We start from the raw sequence: 20,653 nt of genomic DNA, 5'->3' as shown, positions 1-20,653 counted from the left end.
AATGCAAGACTATTTTTAGCATTTTATAATTTATAGGATGTTTATTCTTTCCTGAGAACCATATAGTATTTCATGATGATACTAATGAATGAGAGAATTTTTTTGGGAGGGGAGTTGATATTTCATTTAATTTCAAGCATTATAGATTTCCCTAGCATGTTTTTAAGTAATATAATTGCTAAACTCTGATTGGTAGTTAATGCAAGTTTGAATGCTTTAGGTAATTGTTGATGAATAAATATATTTCAAGGTTGAGTTTTAGATTCGTAAGTGGGATATTTTATAGTATGTTCAGTTTCTTTTTTTTTTTTTTTTTTTTTTTTTTTTTCCCTCATTTAATATGATGTTATATTATTATTTTTTTTAAATCAAAACTTGTTTGATATAAAGCTTGTTTGCATGCTGTGTATTTTTCATTATGATTTATATGTTACATGTTTACTCTTTCTAGAAACTGTCTGCTCCAATATCATCTACAGAAGTGTGAAACTTTTTACAATTGTTTATTAAGAATTTCTATCATTTGCCACTTATGTTGCATGTGTAGTAAATTTGTAAAAGTTTCTTTTCCCTGCTGCTTGCATGTGTCATCTGCATTATGCTATTATGATTTTTTCTTAATTTATTTTTTAAAGGAAGAAATGATATATTCCAACTTTCATCATTTGTTGTTATTGTTGCTGGATTTTTCTTTAGTTCTATATAATACACATGAAAAATATTTGCATAATTTTTGCTTTGTATTACTTTCTATTCTGCATCAAGATTAGTCGGAGATTTGCAACTATTTATGCTTAATCTAATATATAGTATTCCCTCGCTAACCTGATAATTAGTGCATTATCAAATTTTTTGTAGTTTATCAAAGATATTTTTTGGGGGGTTGGGGGGGTTACATTCACAAAGTTGCAGTGCAAAAAAACACAGTGAGAATTATTTGTTGTTTTATACACAAATTGAAGTTTTGATTTTTATTAACTATAGGTATTAATAGGAAACTACATATTGTAACACAAGCCTTTTAATAAAAATGATATTGCAAGATAATTACATTAATTGACAGAGAAATGTCTGTTGTACATACCCTTTCACATTAAAAAAAAAGTTTTAAGCTAATGGCATTTCAGTATTATTATAGTTATTTTCTTTCTAAGTATAATATGATTTGAAAAACCTAATAACATCTATTTCAACAGTCATTGCAGGAATCTAACTCAAATTTAGGTCTTGAGTGGTGAAAGTGCTACTTGTTGAAGAGTATGATTATTATGGTATCTATCGTGACTTGTCGATGAACTTTGTAAATCAAAATGGAGGTATGTGATGCAAGAATTGTAGTTAAAATTTTTTAGAATTTTCAAATACCTTATATTGCATTTAATTTTTTCATACCTTATTTTTTAAAAGGAATAAGTATCTTAAGTTGACACAATTTGGCTGTTGTGTGCCTGTTACTTTTTTCCCTTCTATCTGATCTAAAGTAGCCCTGAAGTCTGGGACTCAAATGAGATTGGCATTATAAATGATGGAAGGATTTTGTTATGTTGCTGCTGTTCCCATTTCTGTTTGTACTGTTTCTTTTTACTGATACTCTGCTAAAAATTTCAAACAAGATTCAAGGTGATGGCCATGCTACTGATACTCTGCAATGAGTAATGCTTTCTTCCAGTCACCAATACCCAGCATTTGGTTTTGTTTCTTGTGTAAACACACACACATATATAAATGTACATGCATGTGCACTCACATACACAACACACAAATTAATATAAAACTGACAAAAGCAAATTGCAAGAATGACTTTGAGAATTATTATCTTGTGCATTTGCTGCTAAAATTGACGTACATTACTTTAAAATGTTAAATTATTACCACGTATGCAAATTTTTTTGAACTAATAAATTACATGATTAAAATAAATGAAAATTAAAAATTAATATGTTGATTTTTTTCACTGCCAGACCTGAACATTGTCAGGAGGTAGGTAGATATAACACCTATACAATCATCATACCTGGCCTATTAGATATGTTTCTGTTAATCCCAAATTGGCTGAGGCTTTAAAATGTAATATTTACCATTTTTAAAAACCATTTTTATGTCTGAAAATTTAAAGACTCTATCCCTACATATATGGCCAGCCAGAGAAGCATATATACAATAGTATAAACTACATTCAAAATGAAAATTCAAAGCATCAGAAAATTTCGGTTGGGTCGTATGCATAAAAATGGCAAAGTGGACAAAAGCAACACTTTTTACAGGAAAACTATAAACACAGTAAATATATAAGTGGTAAATGCAGTCATAAAATTAAGTATAAAAAATCTGGAATTCAATAAACATTAACACTTTCACTGCTGGTCATGTGAGGTTATGTTGATAGTTAATGCTGTGTGATAGAAATAGATTGTACCCATATGCCAACTTTATGAGAAATATGATTTAAAAGAGGTAACAAAAGATTATTATGTCTACTATATTGATTGCTAAGCCTTTAAGCATAGAATTTTATGACTGCACACCAGTGTGTGATTGGCACTAAAGGTAAATTTATTTTTGCAATGCTGCATGAACCCTGGCACAAGGTATTTAAAAATGAATCAAAATTAGTAACAATAATATGCATTATTTTTGAATGAAACTATGCCACAAACAAATATATATATATATATATATTATAAATAAATATGTTATAAGACAGTTACAATGATATTCCTACAAACTAATTTCTGAATGTTATTCGTGTATGGTCTTTGCATGAAATGGAACTTTGTCTTCATTCCAAACTACATACATTGACAACTAGTTTCTAACCTTCACTCCATGCCAGTACTAGCACATATTTTCAAAACTTAATGCTGATCGGCAGCAAATTTGTTAATCAATATTTCAGTCTAATTACAAAAATCATATGAATCAATTAAAACTTACTCAAGCAGTAGGTACTTCTAAATGAATGTTGGAAAGAATGTGGATGGGAAAATTATCTGAACTCAGAGCAGCCTTTAATCTCGCCAAATAATATTAATGAAATAGTTGCTATAAAAACTTAAATTAAAAATTAAGAAAAAGAAAAATAGAACAGACTAACAGCTCTTTGTGTTATTTTGGCTGCAGTGGCAACTTTCAGAAAATTTGAAATGTCCCCATTAGTCAAAGTTACAGCCATAATGGTAGAAATAAAAATACAAATTTACAGTAAATTACATATTTTACAAATTTTACGTACTAAAAGTAGTTCCTCACCCATTCACCTCATTCTTCCTTTAAAAAAGGGCTTCATTATGTTAAAAAAAAAAGGGCTTCATTATGTTAAAAAAAAAATCGCAGTTCATAGATGATGCCAGCTTTTTTTCAGTTTTAATTATTTTTAAACATATTTATTAACTTGATTATTGGCGAATGTTTGTGAAAACAATAGAATTTCTGGTATGTTGACTTCCCTTAAAATATCTTTTATACAAGCTAGTTGATTATAAATAGTATTTCCTATAACCTTTTTGGAGATGTACTGTTCCGATTAAGTAGCTTAATAGAATTAAAGTCGAAATCTCTTTTGTCAAGTAATGTGACTTCTTTTGGTAATTAAAAATGTTAAGATCCAGAAAATCGACAGCTGGTCAAACTGATGAATCTCAGTTTGTCTTAAATTTAAGACAGGAAGGCTAAATATTGCTAGATTTGATGAAGTTAAAATTGTTGAAAGAATGATATCCTCAATATATCTATAGAAATCTCTACTTTTTAGTAAATAAGTAAAGGTTACATATTTGAGTAGAATAATTCATTCCCATAAAGATGCCATTAATTTGCAGAAAAGTAGTATCTCGGAACTAAATGTAATTGTGAAAAAGAGAGCAGTGGAGATATACCTTCCAGGTAATAGTATCTAAACTTTTACGTATCTGTAACATTGGTAATTCTAATAGACTGGTATAAATTTTTTTTCATTGGCTGTGGTGTATAAAGGTTCCCAAAGTCATAGCAATTGATATTAAGTATATTGCTCTTTTACAATTTTAATCACATGATGGTTGTTATAAATGATGCAATTGAAGTGTTTTTCTTTGTTTACATTTTTTAAATTAAGTTTACAAATCTGCTTGAATTTAAGAGAAAAAAATGTAGTCATATCCCTCCTTATAGTTCCTCGTGCCATTAGGAATAAATCTGAAGTTGACTGAGCTCTTTTGGAACTTAAGCAGTGCATATAAGTTAGAAAATCTACTGAAATCAGAATTAAGAAATAATTTTAGTGTTCTGTGAAAAGCATGATGTTTATTATTAATAATTGCTCTTTTGTTACTTTTAGCAACACCATAAGTAACTGCTTGTTTAAGTTCGCTTTCATCAAGAGAGCTGTTACAAATGATGCTGAAATTATTACCGACTTTGTTTTTAGTTATAAAAAATTTAGCCCTAAGAGTAGAAATTTTTTTTGAGTTCTTGCAAGAGGTAAAAACTTTCAGAACTTTGCTGCTTAGACAGTGCTGTTTTGCCATTGTTTAATATATGTTTCCATTCCATAAAGGTTTGAGTAGGTAGGCAAAGCTTGAAGCTGGTTCTTAAAATGAAGTCATCTGTATTATCTTCAACATTTTTAATGCATAATGACTTATTAACTGAGCCAACTAACTGGCGTAAATTTAGTACTCTGTTTCATAAGCTGCCTTAAAAAATAATCTTCCAACTATATCAAAATTACCAGTAATAATGTGTTTATTGGGAGAATCCATACAAGAAGGGGGGGAACTACATCATTGCAGTATCAAGTTGCTTTTCAGTTCAGTTCCTGATGGTTGGAAAGCCGTTTTTTTTTTGGGGGGGGGGTAGTTGAAACAGACGTGAGTCCTGGAATCTGTTGTGGGAAAAGATATTGTGATGTTTTAAACCTTTTTTTTAAATTTATTCTATTGAAGGCAAGATGTAGAAAGTTAATAAGAGAGAAATTCATGGTCATCATCTTTCTGTTACTTTGAAATTTAAGTATTATAAAATCTAATACAAAGTCTTTAATATCAGAAAAATTATTGAAAGTACCTATGAAGTACTATTGAAGTTGTGATAATGTAAATGTGTGCAGTAATGTGACACTTTTTAAAGTGAAATCTCAGTATTAAATAAATTAATGAACTTAAGTTGAAGTTTATTAACATTAACCACTAGTATTTTGTTTGTAGTCTTTTTGCCTCATCTAGTTCTTCTAAGAGCGTTTTTACTGAAAATATTAAATCTTCCATAAGTAGTATGATTAAAATATAAAGTACATTTATTAAGATAAGTGTTAAGTCCCTGTTTTTTAAAATGTGCAGATTTTCTGAAAAGCCTAATTTTTAGATTAGGAATAAAATCTAAAATTTTAATTGAAATATCAGTGAAACTGTGTGTTTTAAAATGTTCTATTTCTACTGTGGCCTGAGAAGTATGAGCTGATGCAAGCAATTCATTTTAATGCGAGATCTGTAGTTGTTTATTCTTGATTGTTTTTAGTCTGTCCTATACAAACCTTACTACATTTGTTACAAGTAATAGAGTAAATACAATTAGATGTTTTTCAGACTGCTTTTTCTCACCAAGTTGGATTAGCTGGTGGGGCATTATGTCTGTCTGTATGTTAAACAATTGGAATTTTTACATTCCTATATTTCAAATCAGCAAGATGATAAAAGTAAAAAGGGGGCTAACCTTAATTACAGTCAAGATTTATGAAGGAAAAACTTGAAACCTCAGTTTTGCCTGAAAGTAATAGATTAATTCAAAATCGGAAAGTCCTTGAATTATTAAAATAAGAGTAATAGATAATAATAAAAGAATATATTAAGTTGCTTACTCAGATACAAACTAATATAAAATTGAAAAAAGCAAATTGCAAGAATGACTGTCAAACCTAGAACCCTGTGCATTTGCTGCTAAGATTGACATAAATTACTTAAACATGTTAAGTTATAATCAAATAAGTATTTTTTTTAAATAATAAATTGCAAACAAAAGTAATTATTGTATGAAACGAAAAATATAAAAATAGATGCAAATTTAGAAGTTGAATGAATAATAGTCAGTAGTCTTTGGCTGAGAGTGACATCTGAACGAACATTATGTTTTAAATTTTTAACTCTAAAAAATTCAAAAATACATCAAAATTGAAATTGGTATGGTCATTTTATCACTGTCAGATCCGAGCATTGTCAGTAGGTAAGCCTATTGATACAGTTACCTTATCTGACCCAGATTTCTTTCACTCGCATTACTTTCTTTTTTGTTACTTTCAACAATTTTAATCATATCCAGTCTAGCAGTATTTGCTTTTCGTATCTTAGTAACACTAACTCGGAGCAAACCTGACTGTTAATTTTCTGAATCTTGGCATTTTTAATTATCAAGAAGTGAGATTAACTTTTATTCAATTAAGTTAATTAAATGGAGCAGTAACATCTCAAAAAGGCTGTAGAAAATACTATTTATTATCAATTAGTTCGTATCAATAATATTTGCACATAAGTTGAGCAATAGCAACAGGAAATTTTATTACTTTCACAAGTAAGTGGGCAATAATCAAATTCCTAATTATTTTTAAGAAACTACTGAAAAAAAGCTGGCTTCCTCTACAGACTATAAATATTCTTTTACATAATAAAGCCAATTTTTTAAACCGCGAGGAGGAATGAGGTGAGAAAGTATTTTTATTGTCGTCTATAATAACCTTACTCTGACTTTCCGCCTACATTCTTTTCAGCAGTCATTTAGAAGTAGCTACTGCTTGATAAATTTTAATTAATTCTTCGCCTTTTTTTGTAATTGTATTTTTGTATTTTGATGCCAATTTTTAACATTGTTATAATTCCAGATTATTTATATTTCAGTAGGCACTTACACAATTGTTTATTGTTTTCTTGTGAGAAGTTTTGTTTTTGCGAGAAGTTTTGTTCACTTTTATACATGTGATCCAACAGGTATTTTTTGATGCCTTGAATTTTTATTTTGAATGTTGTTTATATTATTGTATTTACATTTTTTTAGCAGGCATGGTATGTAGGGTAGCGTTTTTTAAATTTTAGAGGTACAAATAATTTTAAAATAATTAATTTTGAAACCTATGCTAATTTGGGATGAACAGAAACATATCTAGTAGACTGGGTATGGTAATTGTATCAGTGTTAAGCTCACATACATCCTGACGATGTTCAGGTCTAACATTGATAAAACAATTGTATTCATTTTTAATTTTCATGTATTTTCTGCTGTTTGAATTTTTAGGTCTAAAAATTAATATTCATTCAGATCTCAGTCTCAAATATTGACTGTTCATTCACCTGCTAAATTTTCATCGATTTATATATTTTTTATTTATTATAATGTATTTTTATTTATTATTTAAAAAATAATTTTTGTTTAAAATTTTGTTTAAAATTTATTTGAAAAAAATTTGGCTATTTGTTTATAATTTAACTTTTTAAAAATTTATATATATAGTGTGTATATATATATAGTCTTCTTCGCTTTTTATTTTAATTTCTTAACTACGTTCACAAAGTTTAAACTCTACAAGCTAGTAGGTCCTTCCTAAAAATCTTGTATTTTTTTACTAATAGCAAATCGCTATTTATTTTATTTTGTACATTTACCTAACCAGGCCATTATGTATAGTTTTTCTTACACCTTAATGTGTTTTTTCAAGCAGACGCGTCAGGAAATGGAACAGAGAATTGACACTAAAGTTTTTAACTAAGTTTTTCAGTTAATATTCAAGAAGAGTTTCGTGTATAGTTTCAGTTGTCTGTTTCGACGAAATGCGTTATGGAATTAGCTGGATTCGAATATCATTATATAATTTCCCCTGAAGGGTCGGTAATGAGATTCGAATTGGGCTAATTTACCATTTACCGCTTTTTTGTTTTTGTATTTTTGCTTAAGTCTTATATCACACTTTTATTCTATTGTTTAAAATTTGCCTTACCTTGATCAACATTTCACTTACAATTAGATTTGAATTTTATTTGTAAATATTCTAGTGATAATAATGTTTACACTTAATTGCACTTTATTTTCCGTATGTTAAAATTTGTTTCACTGTAACCGCAGTATCTAAGCTACTTTTTAGCGGAAGCACTAAGACTATTCTTTTAACTTGTTTTCTAAATTTTGCAGCTCAATGCACAAAAGTTCTTGACCACAAAGGTCTTTTTTAATTTGTTCTCCTTTCTTTAGTTTGTTCTCCTTTCTTTAATTATTTATATTGTTGCGTGCGTATGGGTTCGTTATGAAATGAATGCACAAGTCCGATGAAAAATGAACAAAAAAAAATTTATTATTATCACAACAAAAAAGCTTAAATTTTCTCAAATTATCATGCAGTATTACAATATCTCACAGTAGTTATCTTTTAACTACTCAAATGTCCAATAGAACGCAATTAAAAACAGCTAAAGAACGCTAATCCGCGAATTCGCTACAATCAACAAGAGCAGTTTTCTAAACAACAACAAACTAAGCAACTACTACAAACTGAGATGTTTTCCTCCTTTTATAAGATTTTAAAATCACGCGCTAGAATTTTCCAGTACTTTCTCGAAATCGAAAAGAGATATTTATTTATTTAATGCACGCGCTCTTGTAATTTCAATTTTACGGCTTAGCTTTCTTTTAATATTCGTCACGCGCTGCACTGCGCGAGAAATAAAATCATTTAATTTGTAATTGAACTAACATTAGCTTTTTAAATACCAAATTCGTAACACTGCCCCCTTCCCAAGGACTGCACGTCCCGGGCAGTACAATCCCTGGACAGGAAGCTAAACTTACAACTGTGGCATAAATGCATTAATAAGCATTACATTACAATAATAAACAACATGAACAATAAATGAAATACATAAAACAAATCAAATACACATTTAAACAAAACGGACCATGGTCTTATACTATTTACAATTATTTACGTTATGTACTATGGCCATAGTAATGAGCTAACCTGTCGTAAGAGTTCGAAGACTCACGGATCCGAACCATGACGTCATTTAGCCTGTTTAGGTGACTGTAAATCAGGCCTGACTCCTTTTCGTCAAATCGGGTTCCACAACCACACCTTGTCTCCTTCGTTGGATCTATGTCCAGCAGCTCTCGTGTTGTATCTGGTCTTCACTTTCTCCGTCGCCAAGTTCACTCGCTTTCGTGCGGAACGGTGCATCACTTCAAAACGGGCCTTGACATCTTGGATGTGTTCCTCAGACGATGAAGGTGCATCCGTACGGCGATGAAACAGGCGGTCACAAGGCAGACGAAGGTCTCGACCGAAGAGCATCTGAGATGGAGAATAGCTGGTAGTCTGGTGTTTCTTTTCGAACCTAGCATGATTTCGGCTGTTTCTCGAGCTGGTTCTTTCGGACAAAGCGTCGGCATTTCCAGGTGAGGATCCCTTCTTAGGATGGATAGTCATGTCTTTAGATCCTGAAAGCAGTTTGTTGTTTTTCAAGTCTAAGGAAAAATTGTATTTCCTTAAAAAGTCCAATCTGAGTATGCATGGATCTGTAATATCCGCCACATATGCCGTGTGATGGTAGGCGGCACTTCCAAACGTGATGTTTACGTTTAACTTCCCAGTTATGTCGATCTTGTCACCAGACGCAGTCTGAAGGGTAACACAGGATGGCGTCCAAATAAGTTTATCTTTAAATTGTTCAGCTAAATCTTTCCTAATGATGGTAACATTAGCTCCTGTGTCAATGATCATACTGCAAGGAACTCCATCGATATTCCCATTGATGGACAGTCCGTTATTGTTGCCACTCACTGTATAAATTTTAAGAGCTTTAAAACAAGGTTTTTCACTATCTGGCAACCTCCGTTCCTCGATATGGTCACTAATTTGTTTACTGCGTTGTTGCTGGGAAATGGTCTTATTTTCCGTACCTCGGGGTGTTCTGCAGTTTCTTCGTATGTGGCCTTCAACTCCACAGTTCCAGCACTTTAGAATTAGTTTCTTTTCACTTCTGTTCCGTCTCAAGCCATTGACTTGTCTGGTAAAATCATCTGCTTTATATTCCGTACCCTGGGGTGTTCTGCAATTCCGTCTTAGGTGACCTTCACTACCACATCTCCAACACCTTAGAGCCACTTTCTTCTCGCTCCTACTCCGTATCAAATCTTCGACTTGTCTGGCTAAATCATCTAAACGAGCCATCAGTTGATCCACTGGCTCATGGACTCGCACAGCTCTAACTGGGTAGCGATCTCTACTAGTTGCTTGCTGGGCTGCCTCGAACTTCATGGCGTACAACAGAGCGCTTTTTATGTCCTTTACATCTGCCATTCGAAGAGCTTTCTGTATTTCAGTATCTCGGATGCCGTCGATAAAGTATTGTAAGGACAGGATTTCCCTTGTTTCTGTCGGGCATTCCGAAAAGGCGAGATGGGACAGCCTTTCAACATCCGCGGCGAGCTCCTGAAGTGTTTCGGTAGGCTGCTGTTGACGAGATTTTAATTGGAGCCTGCTGTAGTCTTTTAAACATTTCCCGCCGAAGCGCAGCTCCAAAGCGCCGGATAGAGCTTCGAAATCTAACCTTTTGTTTTCGGGAAGAGTCTGAAGGATATCCGCTGCGTCGGCTCTTAGAGAAGCGGCGAGATGACAGGCCTTAGCTTGGGAATCCCATCCATTCGCATCCGTCACGATAGAAAATTGTCTCTTATACACCTGCCAGTAGGTCTTCCCATCATATGTGGATAGCTTCAGAGGTGGACGAGCAGGCATTGGTAAGAATTTAAAATCATCACTCCTGCTCCCTGCCGACGCTACGAATTTCTTTAAAGTATCCATTTCTTTGGCAACTGCAGAAACTCTCTCATCAATTTGTTGTTCGATTTGGTGTTGGACGGCACAAACTCTTCCTTCAATTCGTTCCTCCACAGCAGAAACTCTCCCTTCTATATGTTCTTTTACAGAAGAAACTCTTTCTTCTATTTCTTCTTTCACCGAAGAAACTCTTTCTTCAATATGATCTTTTACGGAAGAAACTTTTTCTTCAATATGTCCAACTTTATTTTCAACTGCGTCAATTCTGCCTTCCATAGCTTCAAATTTATTTTCTATTATGCAAGTAATTTCTCTTTTCATTTCTTCTTGACCAGCTTGAACGGCTTTCATTTCGTCCTTAACGGATTCCTGGCCCAATTTCATTTCTTCCTTAACGGATTCCTGGCCCAATTTCATTTCTTCCTTAACGGATTCCTGGCCCAATTTCATTTCCTCTTTAATTTCTTCTTTAAATGAGGCAAAGGCTGATATTAACTGCCTTAATTGCTCTTCCATCGCTCTTGTTATTGGCATTCAAATCCCACCGCTGCCACCAAAAATTGTTGCGTGCGTACGGGTTCGTTATGAAATGAATGCACAAGTCCGATGAAAAATGAACAAAAAAAATTTATTATTATCACAACAAAAATGCTTAAATTTTCTCAAATTATCATGCAGTATTACAATATCTCACAGTAGTTATCTTTTAACTACTCAAATGTCCAATAGAACGCAATTAAAAACAGCTAAAGAACGCTAATCCGCGAATTCGCTACAATCAACAAGAGCAGTTTTCTAAACAACAACAAACTAAGCAACTACTACAAACTGAGATGTTTTCCTCCTTTTATAAGATTTTAAAATCACGCGCTAGAATTTTCCAGTACTTTCTCGAAATCGAAAAGAGATATTTATTTATTTAATGCACGCGCTCTTGTAATTTCAATTTTACGGCTTAGCTTTCTTTTAATATTCGTCACGCGCTGCACTGCGCGAGAAATAAAATCATTTAATTTGTAATTGAACTAACATTAGCTTTTTTAAATACCAAATTCGTAACAATATATATATAAGTAAATGAAAGACATATTAATATCTTAAAAAAAATATTGTGTGCAGAGCTGCTGTAGGATTAAAAGTAGGAAATAAGTAAAAGTGAACCTGCTAACTAACTCTAGCTTAATTTGATGGCATTTAATTTATAGGATGACAAAACTTGAAATGCGGACAGTTTGTCATTCCTTGTCTTCCTGTTTATCTTCATAATTTTTGTTTGCAATTTGTCCTTTTGTCTTGAATTAGGAATTTGTTTGTGTTTATAATTTGATCCTTTTGCTTTGAATTAGAATTGTAGAATTAAATATTGTAACATTCAGCTAGGCTTACTGGTGCTCACTTTTTCGTGGCATATACAAATACACACATGAAAAAGTGCAGTATTATGTAACAAAAAAAGCCATGAACTCCTTATGTTTAATACAGATATTATTTTATATGAAAAAGAAATAATTGCTGCTTAGTTTGACATTTAATGTAAAGAAGTCAGTCTAGTGCATTGCCACTGTAAGTGGTGGTAACTGCCGTTCTGTATCCCAGTACAGAAGGGAAATTATGTTCATTATGTATTTGAGGTATGCAACTCAGTAGTTTTGGTATGTTATCAGGTTTCATCTGCTGTAGCTAAGATTGGTCTGTGCTGTGCTATCATGACCAGATGCATTTATTAGGTGATACATCTAGTGAATGCATGGCCTGAGAAAGAACAACAGGCTGCTACACTTCAGATATGTAATGGTGGTTATCCGGTGCAGTGAGAATTGGAAACCAGTGGCATCTTATACCATAATGCTAGATGATGGATTGGTACTCTGATATGTAATGTGGGACTTACTCTGTCTGTCCCTGTTCTACCGTTGGTTGGCATCATGGTGCTACAGAGGGGATTCATATGAAAATTTTATATGTCATTGATCCCATCATATGCAATAGTCTAGGGTCTCATAGCAGTCTCAGAGACCTATGATATGCATTCTGAAGTAATGGGTACCTGGCAAAAATTTCCCAGTGGTATGTCAGTGTTCAACTATATGTGCAGTAACTGGTTGCTTTGCAGTACATCAAGTTTTTCTAATACTTGAGTTGTGGCAGTACTGTCCAGTAATTAACTATGCATATAGTATGTCCATTATCATGGTCTTTCATATGATTCAGCTGTTGTGATTTTTCACTTCATTGAGTCCATTTTTCCTCATGTTTGCATCACTATGCAAATAGTCTATCTTAACACAAATGTTAGTTTCTCAAAAGGTAGTTTTCAGTTTCAATATGCCATAGATTTCTAGCCGTTAATGTTGGAAATCTTTTTTATGGCAGCCATATTTCTTAACAGGATCTAGTTTAAGCTGCCTATGCACAGGAGCAATGAAAAACACAAATCCGAAACTTAACAGTAGCTCTTTGTTCTACCCATGTACAGTGCTTCCAATCAGTATTTCTGAGGTACATAAATGGCATATATGTGTACTGCTATTAATTTATTGCCTTTCATGATTATTTGCATATCATGCAATTTTAAGTTGATCTGTTGTATCTTTTCTATTACTCTGTACATAAAATGCTTATTTTGGAATTAAAATTATGATACGAGTTAAAATTATGTAAGTTACAAACATTAGTTCATAATGTTCATAAATTTCAGATTGGAATGCAGAACTTAGTGTGTGTCATGTAAATGGCTTTATGGAAAGAAAAAAAATTTTGAGCTGGTGCTAATTGTGTGAGATTTGATGTAGTGAAGCTTTGCAGTTTCATAGGCCATAATAATTTTAGAATTTGGATTTAACAGCATTGTAATTTTAAAATGATCATACTTGGAAATAATAATTTATAAATTTTGCATAGATTGAAAAGAGCAAAAAATATTTGTAGTTAAATATGTGAAATTTCTTATATTGTTCTGCAATTCTAAATTATTTTTTCTATCTGAGATAGAACAAATAATTATTGTATTAATGATAATCATGGAAAATATTTATTACCGAATGTATGGGATAACAAGTAATTTGAATCAGTAATTAGTTCATCATATTAGAATGCTAGAAATTAACCATTTTGGGGCACTTAAAAGATGACACATAGGAGACTAAACTGCCAGACAGACAATGAATGAATTGCGTACATTCTGTAATAAGGTTACTGTAGTATTTAAGTTGAAAGGGATCATTGATTTTATGCATATAATTTTAGAATTTCAGTCTTTTAATTTTTCTTGATTTCTGTGATCAGATCTTTTGCTGTTATAAAGATGATTCCTTAAATTTCTTTAAAGTGTTGTTTAATGTTTAATAAACATTCTACTGCTCTTTTACTGATAAATACTTCTAACACAATATTTTTCCTCTTTTTGTTCTGATAAGCATCAAGAATTAGTTATTGAGTTTCGTAGTATTTGTTTATATATTTTTAGAGACTGTTTTTTTGTGTGAATGTGTGACTACAGCCAAAGTTACCCCCTTCGAATGGCAGGCACTTGCCTTATCAGCATTGGCGACTTCTAAGGCCAGAAGTGGTGACCATTTTACTATGGAGGCTCCTATTAGGTGGCCACCATTGCCTCCTATGAGGGGACAGACAATTTACATCCATGCCTTCTCCGGCATTCGAACCCGGGCTCTTCAGTATCGCAGTTGACTCCCATACCCAGTATACTGCTTGGGCGGCTACTACAGCCAAAGTATGAAAGCTTTTAAAATTAAGTTTTAAAATCGACATCATCTGTAAAAGTCAGCCTATAGTGTGAATTTTTTTATGCAGTGCAGTCCATGAGTTTTGACTTTTCTGTCCTTATTTTGTTTCATGGATTAAACGTCCATATATAATGACTTAATGAGTTTTACATATTTCCATCTATTTAGTGCTATTAATACAGATCAACGACAGTGTGGAAAAAAAACCATAGGACATTAATAATAGTTTGGTTTTTGATTGGGTTTTATGTGCTATATGAAATTTACTTTGTACTGGAAAAAACTAAATTGTTTTCATGGCTATCCATAGGTGAAGCATAAATACAAGCCAGTGTTCCTTAAAAAAAAAATCCTCCATAATGACTTTCTTCCTTTTTTTTTTTTTTATTTTTTTTTATAGGTAGATAGTCTTTTACATGCTTTGTCATAGCTGCTAGGTTGTAACATATATTTGTCCCAATTTTTTAGTGTTTTTAAAATTTCTAAATTTTGTATTACACATAATGGATTTTGTAAGCATTTTTATCAGTGATTTTCGTCCAGTTTTCTTATTGCTGAAATGTACCTTGTTTGTAGAATTCATGGCACTGACCCAATTGATTAATGTAATTAATTTTTTGGTGATTACTTCCTTCCCTCCTTTTTTTTTTTTTTTTTTTTTTCTATTTTCTTGCCTTTTCCCTAAAATTTACTTCAAGTGTTTTTACAGAAATTTAAATCTGATAATTTTAAACCATTAAAAGCATTTTGCAGAGCTATATACAGATAGTACTCTGAAAGCTGAAGATCTGGGTTAATATGATGGGTGAACTAAAACATCAGTATAAAAATTTTTGCCAAGTCTTCATACAAATATGTAGTTTGTCTATGTCATGGTGGAACTCCAGTACCTATTCTGTTGGCAATAACTGACCTCTTCCTCTCAGTGACTTTGTTCATTTTTTCTGATTATAGGCAGTGTTTAATGGAATAAAAATTTAGCTGGAGAGCAACTTGTATTATATGACTTCTTTCTATTGTCACTAGAGAGGGAGAGAAAAGAATTTTCTTTGGCTGCAAAACAGCCCTTGAGATCACCTGTGTTGGTCGTCTTGGGTTTGACCATCTTTTTTTTTTTTTTTTTTACTAACATTGTAAAGTCTACTTTTCATTTCCAGTGATGAGTTGTTTGAGGAAAAACTAATTTTCATTGCATTTAAGTAATGAAACCTTGCACAGACAAATAACACTAAATTTTTGATTATTCAATTAATGTGCAATGCTGGCCATTAAAATTGCAACACCATGAAGGAAAGCAAATGCAAAAAAGATTGCATGTAAACAGTGTGGTATGAAGACAAAATGATTAAATATGTACGCACATTGGAGGTTTACAGGGTTGCAAACTTAGTAGAAACAGCTGCCATACCGGGCAGCTAAAACGGCCTTTAAACCATTAGGCATGGAGCTGAGAATACAGAAATGGACAACTCATTCCATGCTGCTTCATGTCTATGCCACATTTCATCAATTGTATTAGCTGGAGAGAGGTGGTGGGCCAGTCTCTCATTTAGCCATGACCAAACGTTTTCAGTGGGTGACAGATCTGGAGACTGTGCAGGCCAGGGTAGCAATCAAATACCCTGTGTATCGAGGAAGGTCCGAACATGACATGCAACATGTGGTCTTGCATTATCTTTACTATATATTGCTTAGGAATATATGGAATATACTGTTTAGGGGTCTTGAAGATAGGGCACAACCACTGGACGTAAAAAGTCAGAAATGTACCCATCTGCATTGAAATTATCATCCATCCGAACTAGAGATGTGCGTGTCGTGTACCAAATGGCTGCCCAAGCCGTCACACCAGGTGCAGAACCTCTATGTCGATATCAAATGCAAGCAGATGACATGCAGGCTCCTGGGACCCTCCAGACACGTATACGGTCATCAAAATACTGCACATAGAACCGGCACTCATTTGGAAAGGTGACATTGTGCCACTCCTGTAGCCAGCTTTGTCATTTGGTGCACCTGTCGCTGTCTGTCTCTATGCTACTTTGTCAAAGGAAGCGAAGTAATGGTCACCCTCCTGATAGTCCACGCTGCTGATAACGTCAACGCACCTTATGAGCTGATACTGGGCGTGCTACAAACTTGCCCATTTCCTGACTAATGGTCCGTGATGTGGTCATACAGTTTTGCAGGGCTTACCTCACAATATGTCTGTTCTTTCTGGCATTAGTCATGGGAGGGCATTGAGATCCTGCATGCTGTTCAGTATGATCCTCAGCACTTTATTGATTCCATATTCGCATGACAGTGGTTGGATGTCGACCAGTGCAACCGGTGATATCACAGAACGATAATCTACACTCTTGACAGGCAACGATCCTGCCTCTATCGAATTTCGAAACTTGCAGGTAAGCATTTCCTCTTCTTATCCGAGGATAACATGATATTCTGAGCAAACTCCAACCTTACAAAGCACTTTCCGAATGAGAAATCCACTACATAACTTTTCTTTTATGCTGTGCTTCAGATGTCTTTTCTCCCTCCTGCATCGTCTAAATGTGCTGAAATACTAATGATTTGCACATTCCAACTTCTTCCTTTGACGTTCGTCAGATCATTCCTTCCTCATGTTGCAATTTTAATGGCCAGCAGTGTAGTACCAAAATAATGAGCTTCCAGTCTTTCATATATGACTCAAAACCATAATGGTATTAATATTAAGTGTCTCATCATTCTCACTAGTTATCAAATGAGAGGTGCTATTAATCATCGTTTGATTTTATCCACAGCTGTGGTGACAGGTCATACAGCGCAAAATGTATCTTTGACATGAAAATTTCTTTTATTTATCTCCATAACCATTTTCTGTTTGTTAAATCATCTGCAGCACCAGCCCTATACATGATGCAAGGTAACAAGGATCTCTTTTTCATAATAAAGAAAGGATAGTAAGAAAAATGTCTGTTATTTGTATTACTATAGGGCATATTGATCACAATAAAGCAGCTCGGATCTAAGTTTTAAAATGAGGAATTTTATCCGCTTTAATTGTATAATGGTTAAGGGAAGTGGAAAAATGAGATAAATATGTTACTACCCCATTAATTATCCATATACAATGAATGTACTTTGGCATTTGCTTAAAAATTATTTTCATGTTATAGCATTTCAAAATGTATAAAACAATCCTGACCATGCTTTAATGAAAATATATATGTATATGCATTCTATGTTTATCTCTTGAACAAAACATTAATTAGTTGATGACAATCAGTAAAAATTCAGCTTCAAGAGTAGATATGGCAAAAATCAATATGATTTTTGTTACCTTGCAGGTATTATTTATTTTGAAGACAGTATTAAACTTATTAAATGCTTACTATACCATATAAAGTGAATGTTTTTCTTATTTTAAAAAAACTCATACCTTTTTTTAAAAATTGTTTTTACATATTTGCTGTATCTTTGTAACGAAAAAACATTAGCAATTTGTGCTTTTGTAGAATATATATCAATTAAAACTTGTCAATTTCAAATCAGTAGGAGCCTTTGTGTGTGCTGTAAAAGTGTATCTTTGTAGTAAAAAAAAGTGTTGGCAGTTACGCTTTTACGCTTTTGTCAAATAGTTATCAATTAAAATTGTCAATTTCATATCGGTAGGAGCCTTCGTATATGCTCTTAAAAGTGTCATTTTAAAATGTGTATTCATGGCAAAAAGTAAAATGAGCTTTATAATCTAATTGTGAGCATTTATCTGATGTATGCTAAGTTTGTCAACATATTGTTGAATACCTTATAGTTAGCAGTTGTGGTCTTTTTAAAAAGGTATGAGTATAATAGATCCATGGCATCATTTAAGTTTTCAAAATTTTTTAAAAATTTGTGTGAAGAGTAGATAAATTTGGGTTTTATTGGAGATGCTTGCTTGCTTTATCAGCATTAGCACAGAATCTGTCTTAGGGTAATGGTAATCTCTAAGTAAGAAAGAAACAAATATAATCTTTCATTCTACAAATTCTAAACTATTTTGATTTGATCATCTTTACACAATATGCATATGTGGAGCCTGTTTCTTGGTTTTGAATTAGTGTAGCTTTTAAAAATATTCTCTAGGTAGATTATCATTACTGTTATAAGAGACAGTGAATTTTCTTTACTGATAACTCATAATTCTTCACGATTAATTTATGATTCATGATTTAATTTTTTCTTTAACAATGAATTGAACATTCAAGCACAAACAATATTGTTTATCAAAATGTTTTTTTGTAACTTTCTGTTACAGTAATTCCTGTGATCCTTCATGCCATCTTATCACTTTTATGATGGCATAATAAATAAGTAAAAAAAGTAATTTGAAAAAGATTGCATGATTTTATAATCTCCACCCATTGTTAATACAGTGAGTGACAAATAATAAAATTGTCCTTTTCACATTTGACTAATGTCTATGACAAGGTAATTTTTAGTTTAAATGCTGTATAAGTTGACAATTTTAAGGAAAAAAATCAAACTTTGAAGTAGGGGGTCGACTTATACGCAAAACCTTTAAAAAGAAAAAAAAAGAAAAGAAAAGAAGATCTGCCGTCACTGATCGATGACACATCAGCAAACTTGATTATTACATGTATCGTTAGGCCCACCAGCGGCCGAGCGGTAAAGTCGCTGAACACTGGTAGTTTGGTCCGAGGTTCGAATCCCGTGAATGGGCTGGCTGCATGGGCGTTTTCGTGGTTTTCCCCATGTGTAACGTGTATATGAGCCAGTTCCCCTTAGAAAGTCCTCCACGAAAGGCATCCCTCCCTTTAGGCAGATAGCCCTTGAGGCTTTGCCATAATCACACACACACATACATATATCGTTATCGTTCGTACAGAAAAAAAAAATTATTTATTCTTTCCATTTTATTTATTAGTTTTTTATTAAATTTGTTTGTGCAGCATTTGACAGCATTTCCAGCATGTGTTCATGTTTGCTTCCAGAAAAATGGTTGAATGGACAACACCCTAATGACTGATTGGTTTCAAAATCTATGGTTTTAAAAACCATATGTAATTTTAAGGAAACCTTCCCTTTTGATTTGGGATATGTTTCGACTGCATCGTGCTTATCATGTGCTAAAATGGAAATAAGCAAAAATTTGCTAAAGTGCGAGTGTAATTTTATCAAGTACATTGGCATGCTGTTTATCAGCGGTGGCAAATTTATTTTTCTCAAAAGTCGGGGGGATCGACTTATGCGCAGGTATATATGGTACCTGTTCTTAATCATAAGTATTAAGCTATTATTGCTAGTACCAAATATTATACAAATCGGCTATCTGATGTGATCTGAAAAGGATCTCTTGTTTTTAGGTATGCTCTGTAGTGTGACTTAAATATCTGTATTATAAGTATCCTATGATTTTGTTTTGTTTTTGTTTCCCAGATTAATTTTATGCTATTTGGTCACAGTCAATTTTATACTATCTAAAGTGCGCTATCTGGCCACAAGTATTGGGATATCTACCAGTGGAAAATTGTGGCTGTAATATCAGTGGCATTATCAGGATCAAAGCTAACCATTTTTTCTCCAAGTGTGGTATCTGCGAGTCTTTAAATTCTGCTGTCCAGCACTTCTCTAAATTCTATAAATTTTACTATGCATGAATTCTGGCAGTGTTTCTTCTAAATTCTAAAAATATTTTCCATCTGTAGATTTGCTACAAGTTGCTTTTCTAAATTAAAAAAAAAAAAAAAAATCTGCTTATGGTGTGACTGCACTGGTTGCATTGCCCATGGAAGCATGACTTTTAATGTAACAGCGGTTGAATTTAGTAACATAAATCAAAATCATGTACTATAAAAGTAGTATGCATGAAAAATCTGTACATCACATTATCAATAAATTTCCAATCATCAGTCAGTTCAGAATTTTCTTCGGTTGTTAACCATACCAATGTTGGTAAAGTAAAGAGGAAGTTGGGTTTGGTAATGTGAGTCACATATAAGTATTGAAAATGCTGCACCTTCCTGTAACAGTATGCAAAATTTCATTATGTTGCAGTCCTCTTACGGCAAGAATGAGCTGGTTTTTGGTGTCTGTGAGGCAGATTATGAATATTCAGGTTTATCCAGACATT

General features: G+C 32.8%; 1 protein-coding gene across 11 annotated transcripts in view; it reads left to right on the top strand.

Annotated features, from left to right (window-relative positions):
• LOC146996616 (inositol polyphosphate-5-phosphatase A-like) overlaps nt 1-20,653 on the top strand; it is a 206,280-nt gene that overhangs the window by 112,609 nt on the left and 73,018 nt on the right. For 7 of the 11 annotated variants that reach the window (XM_085821288.1, XM_085821287.1, XM_085821286.1 and 4 more), the window contains one exon: nt 452-481. The exons of the other annotated variants lie outside the window; for them this stretch is intronic. In XM_085821288.1, the coding sequence (XP_085677414.1) occupies nt 452-481 (30 nt within the window). The remainder of the gene's footprint in view (nt 1-451; nt 482-20,653) is intronic. 11 annotated transcript variants of the gene reach the window in all.

The sequence above is a fragment of the Stegodyphus dumicola genome, chromosome 7 (assembly GCF_044657685.1).
Source record: "Stegodyphus dumicola isolate Sdum_Otavi_A_Nest chromosome 7, ASM4465768v1".
Taxonomy (NCBI): Eukaryota; Metazoa; Arthropoda; class Arachnida; order Araneae; family Eresidae; genus Stegodyphus; species Stegodyphus dumicola.
This window is presented reverse-complemented; position numbering and strand designations above follow the sequence as displayed.